General features: G+C 56.7%; 1 protein-coding gene across 1 annotated transcript in view; it reads left to right on the forward strand.

The window, feature by feature from the left end:
- Positions 1-338: 338 nt before the first annotated feature.
- The window catches only part of AMPD1 (adenosine monophosphate deaminase 1), a gene marked incomplete at its 3' end in the record, with an annotated part of 9,600 nt that continues 4,107 nt past the window's right edge, over positions 339-5,831 (forward strand). The window contains exons 1-5 of the mRNA XM_010148711.1: positions 339-360; positions 1,886-1,897; positions 3,630-3,804; positions 4,306-4,471; positions 5,531-5,693. Of these exons, the coding sequence (XP_010147013.1) occupies positions 339-360; positions 1,886-1,897; positions 3,630-3,804; positions 4,306-4,471; positions 5,531-5,693 (538 nt within the window). The remainder of the gene's footprint in view (positions 361-1,885; positions 1,898-3,629; positions 3,805-4,305; positions 4,472-5,530; positions 5,694-5,831) is intronic.

Here is a 5,831-nt window from a genome sequence, read left to right on the forward strand (position 1 = left end):
AAAGGCTGATTCCACAGTCCCCTTCAGAAAAGCGTGGTTGTCCTGGGGAGCAGCAGCCTGGCCCGACAACAGGTGAAGCGGGTACGTGTCAAGTGGAAGCCTAACTGAAAACAAGAAGTTGAATCTGAGCCCTGGTTTCACCTGTTTCAGTGCAAGTGCTTGTGGCTGTGCTTTAAATAGTCTTCTAGTTGATCTCCGTTCTCCTTTTGGAGCGGGAGAGTCTAATTACAGGGAAGGGAAGGCAGTAAAATTAGCGTTGGGCTGTTGTGCACTCAGTCAGCTCCTTGTGCTGGGTTACAGCAGGGTGTCACTGGCGGCTCTGAGAACTTGCTGCGGAGATGTCACGGGTGAGAATTCCAGGTAGGTCTGGAAGCAAGTGGTGAGACGAGGAGCCCCAGGGCAGGCTTGTCTGCCTGCAGCCTCTGAGGGTCTGATGGTGTGGTGTCTTTGCAGTCCAGGGAGCCTTCCTGGGGGCCTGGAGCATTTCTCTCCTGCTTGGAGGCGTTTTTGGATAGTGCAGCAAGGAAATAGCGTTATTGTTTAAATCCTGTTGTGCTCCTACTGCAGAAAAATGCCCCTCCCGCAGTGTAATGAATCGTGTGAACGAACCCGGTAACAGTATCATTGAATCACTGTGAAGGGGTCAGAGGGATTTCAGGAGTCTCTGCTCAGCCTGGCTAAGCTCAGATGTGGGGTGCTGCAGACCCAAGGGGATGGGGAACTCGAGCTGGGCAGCAGGAGTAGGACCAGCCAGGCTTTCCGGAACGGTACAGAGGGACATGTGACTGCCAGTACAGAGTGCTGAGGAATATCAGCACCAAACTGTTCTGGTAAAAACACGTTTGGAATGGCAGTGCTGTGCGGTGTCACAAATACTGCCCTGGTACATGGAGCCAGTGTTAAGGCCTGGCCCTGCACATCAGTGGGAGTTTGCTGACCTTCGTGAGTGTGATTTTCATCCGCTAAACCGATGAAAGGTCAAGCTGGGCATTTCTGGGATGCTTAGTTTGCAAATGAATATGTGGGGCTCAAATGCCAGGAGAATATGTGCTGCAGGCTGGACTTTGGGAAGTCAGTAGCTGGTGACTTGTGATGCCAGAGCTCCATCTGAATCTTCTGGGTCAGATGGAAAGGGCAGGAGTTGCACCCCCACCGCGTTGGTGCCACGCTGTGTGACCAGGTGCGAAGATCTGTGGAACTGCAGTGTCCCAGCCCTCCGATCCTGTTAGTGAGTCAGCGGCGATGTGGCCAGCAGCAGCAGGCGGAGGAAACTTGGCACCTTTGTAATGGCCATCCGTCCTGCCCTTCACAAAGGAGGGCGAGTCATGGACGAAAAATAGAAAGCAGCCCCAGTGCTCGAAGTCACCAAAATGTTCGCGTTCTTGTTCAGGCAGGAGAATGTTCTGGCCTCTTTGGCTGCTCCCACGCTCCTGTGCATCCCTGCGCCTGGACAGGGGTGTCACGAGAGACCCCCCAGACAGCTCTGCCTTAGCAGATGACCATTATGTTAGTTGCTCGTAGCGTTGACTGAGGTGATGGAGGTTCTGGAAAAGGCTGTTCCCTTTGGACAGCTGCAGGGAGGCCCCGAGGCGGCTGCAAGGCAGAAGCACTGCCCAGGGGCGGCAGGTTGGCCGGTGCCTGCGGTGGGGTTCGTTCTGCACACACCACCCGGGCTGCGTGGTGGAACGGTCCACACCAAACCTACATCTTTGTGTGGGACCAGGTGACAAAGGCTGTTCCAGCGGTTGTAAGTGGAAGGCTTTGGCTAAACTTGTACTTTACTGATCCCTTTTTAATCCCTGATGTGATGATTAGGCAAAAAGGCTTGGATTTTGAAGGGCTGATCACATCTGGTTTTATTTTGTTTCTCTTTTGTCTCAAACAGCAGAGAACAAGGGTGAGTATTGAGAGGCTTCATACGCTCTGCTCTGTTACTGCCTGGACATGAGCACTGGAAACGATTACGTGATCATGGAGATCTCTGAGCAGTTCTAGAGGATGCTATTTCTCAGCAGTGCCAGCAGTGCCCCTTACTTTTTCATGGAGCGGGTCCAGCTTTTTGGCCCTTCGATACAGGAAGTTGCTGTTTGTTCAATATTGTCCTGGCACCCCCGAGCTCCTGCCTGGGAGACGAACGGTTTTAGTGGAGTTCTTTCCCCTGTGGCAGGAAGTGAAACATTTTGAAGTTTCCCTTGCCCCTATTCACACCTTTCTTGGGTTTTTGGGGTTTGGTTTTTTACCTTTTTTTAAAAAAAGAAATCTCCCATGAAGTAGGAACGCGTCCTGCACCTGGTGGGTTTGACCCATGAGGGGACAGACCTACTGCTTTAACAATCTCAGGTTGAAGTCCACAGTCTGGTGCCCCTACCCTCTTCTCCCTACTTGAGGTTTGCTGAGACCTTACGTGTCAGCAGAGAACGTTTCTTGCTGAGACACGTGTCAGCCCAGAGCCCCTGGCACTGGGTGATGGTGCAAAAACCTGAGTTTTGTCTTCTCAGAGCCACGCTGGGGCCCATCGATGACACGGCAGCTTTACAACAGCAAGCGACTTCTGTAACCGAAATCCCGGTTTTGCAGCACGGCACTGCTGAGAAACGCGCCTGGTGCCGGCATCGCCCCGCCTGTCCGTAGCTCAGCACGAGCCCTTTCGCCTCACCACCCAACAGCAGGGAAAGGAGGCCCCTGTGTTACGCCCCGCCACGCACACCCTGCCAGGACCTTAGCACTCCAAATTCGGGGCTACAGGGATAAAATCTTACGATCCTCCTCAACACCCTGTGGGAAGAACATGTCTGGGTTCGTTACTGAGGACGCCTTGCAGGTCTGGCCAGCGCCAGCGGTGCAGTGCGTCGCTCAGCATCGATCCTCCCGGGGCTCCATGCTGAGCTGCCAGCTGCTGCCAGAACCTGCTCCGTAGTGTCTGTGCGCCGCTACGCACTCGTACGCTTGCGGGAGATGCTGCCAGACAAGCCCTCGGGCTCTTGGTGTATGGTGTTTTGTTGGCAGTGGAAGGGCTTTTGGCGGTCTTTCTCCTACTTCATAAAGCTGCAGCCAACTTGTGTCCCTGGCGATTCCGCAGGGCCGTGCTTGCTGCCCCCTTGCAGCATGCTGCACGCCGCGGGCTGGGAGGGAGCGCTGCTTCCCCACCGAGGAGCTCCTCGTCTGCGCTGTGACGGTGGGAGCTCCGTGCTTGGGCTGCCAGCTCTGTCCAGCTCCGCTGACACTCCTGTCTTCATCCGGGCTGGATGAGCTTGTGGAGCAAGTGGGTCTTGGGCTTCCTAGAGCTGGGAGGGCTCTGCCCTCTTGCCCCGTGCATGCTCTCCTGAGAGCCCTTCCCAAGGGCTTGCTTCTCTCTGGGCCTGTTCATGCTACTTCTGGACTGGGGGTGGTATTTACCTTTTCTGGTGTGCGGGGGGGTCGTCTAGGTGTGTCTCCAGCCTGCTGCGTGTGGCCCAGGGTCTGTAAGCTTGTTGTAAATGCTGGAGCTTGCTCGGCATCTTCCAGGGAGCATGGAGGCGTCCCAAGGAAATGAGGCTGAGCACTGAGCTGACTGCAAGGGCACCTGCCTGTCCGGGTGGCTGGGAACCAGACGCCTGTGTGATCCTGCACTCTGCTCCTTCTCCCTGCAGAGATGGATGAGGCGACGCGCTCCTTCGCAGAGAAGGTCTTTGCCTCTGAGGTGAAAGATGAGGCGATCCGGCAGGAGATCTCTCCTTTTGACGTGGAAGAGGTCTGCCCCATCTCCCGCGAGGAGATGAGAGCGCACATGATGCTTCAGGAGAGCTCTGCCACAACAGAAAAACGGTGAGCAACATCCGGGGCAGGTGGGGGAAGGAGGGGAGCGTTGTCTGCACATCCCCAGCCAGAGCTGGAAGAAAGCAGGGGGAACATCATAAATCAAGGCCTGTGGAAACAGCTGACCTCGTCCATGGGATAAATCCTTGGTAATCCCAGGGCATCTGTCGGGTACTTCAGGGTTTCCCCTCCAACTGTTCCCACTGTTGGACAGAAGGACACCCTTGGCCTGTTCCCGGGGTGTCAGCATGGCAATGACCACAGAGCTGTTGGAGAGGGAGACTTGGAGACCTTGCTCTGGAAAAGCGTGACTTCCCAAGGCTGTACTTGGGTGCTGTGTGCGCTGGGGCCTCTGCCCTTGGCACCGCCTGTCTAAGGTGCACAGAAAGCACCAGTGAGGGGATTCGTGTTGTGCACAGTTGGAACATGGCTGCTGTAAGTGTCCCTGACCCTGCAGCTTGGTGTGGCCATGGAGTCTGGCTGTTTTTCTGAGGCTTTGTTCCCTGGCAGGAGGAAGCGCCTGTTCCGTCTGAAGACAATCGCACTGGCAGTCCCTGTGGCTCATAAGTCCATAACCAGACTGTCCACCATTGACGAGGTCATCTCTACCTCCCCCCTGTACCAGACTGTGCCTGACTTCCAGCGGGTTCAGATCACAGGGGATTATGCCTCTGGGGTAGGTACTTGTGGCTCTTCCCCTCCCCGTGCTGAGCGCCCCCTCATCTAATCTTGCCCATCCCCAGGCAGTGCCCCGTGTCACAGGAGTCTGCACCACCAGGTGCAGTGGGCATAGGCTGTGTCTGTGCCCTGCTGCATCCCTGGGGGATCCAGAGCTGAATTCCTTAGCAGGGGCCTGTGGAGTGCTGCACGCTTCCCCTGGGGTTGTCTGGACAGGGCAGAGGAGAGGGCATGGCAGGGTAGGCTGTGCCCATCCTGCCGCAGCGTGCTCCTGCTTGCACATGGCTGTATCTGCACCTCACCGAATCCCGGAATGGCTGAGGTTGGCAGGAACCTCTGGAGCTCATCTGGTCCAACCCCCCTCAAGCGGGGTCACTACAGCCAGATGACCAGGCCCGCTGTCACATCCTGGGCTAATCCCTCCTTCTCCACAACCTTCCCTTGCACTTGTGCTGCTCCTGAGACCCTGCTGGCAGGTTGCTCCCTCCTGGGCTGGAGCAGTTGCTCAGCTGGGAGTTGTGCCGCAGAGGGGCAGGCGGGGCCCTGAAAGCCCCTCGGTGCACAGGCACATGCCTTCTGCCATGACTAGCTAGCTGCAAGTGCTGCGTGGTATTCTCCCATGCTGCTCCAGTCTGATCTCTCTTGACTGCCCAAAACACTTGTCTGTGCAGTAAATCAAAAATTCTTGACACACTGGGTCAGTGTATGTTGTTGGTTCTGCTTCAGTCTCAGCCTGGGCTCCAAAAATAGCTTTTAGTGTTGTGCCCAGGCCTGGCTTCCACCTCAGTGCCAACCACAGCTCGCAGTGAGGAATGCAGGAGGGGGTGACAGCTGGAATTCATTGGTTCTGGCGTCAGGAGCTGCCCTTTGCCATGTCTGGGGCTTGGCCTACCAGCCCTCCTGTGCCCTGCGCAGGCGGCGCGGCGGGGGGGCGGGATGATAACGTGTGTATCTTGCTGCAACCGACTTGTCCTCTCCCCATCCTGGAGCAGCAGGGTATCTCTCGGGCAGCCAGGTTCCGGTTGTGCGGTTGCATTCAGCGACAGCCCTCTTGCAGGTGACAGTTGAGGATTTTGAAGTTGTCTGCAAAGGCCTGTACCGTGCCCTGTGCATCCGGGAGAAATACATGCAGCAGTCGCTGCAGAGGTTCCCCAGGACGCCGTCGCAGTACCTGCGCACTATCGAGGGCGAGGTCTGGAGTGCAACTGACAACGGCCCAGGTACATCCAGGCACCTGGACGCTTCCCTCCTCTGCCTTCAGCATGGGGGGGCAGGGGCAGAAATGGGTTGCGGGGTCGCTTGCCCAGGCCTCCTCTTCAGTGTCCCAGCAGCAGGGCCGTCCCTGCCCTCCGCCGGGG

This window comes from Eurypyga helias, unplaced genomic scaffold (assembly GCF_000690775.1).
Source record: "Eurypyga helias isolate BGI_N326 unplaced genomic scaffold, ASM69077v1 scaffold40413, whole genome shotgun sequence".
Classification (NCBI taxonomy): Eukaryota; Metazoa; Chordata; class Aves; order Eurypygiformes; family Eurypygidae; genus Eurypyga; species Eurypyga helias.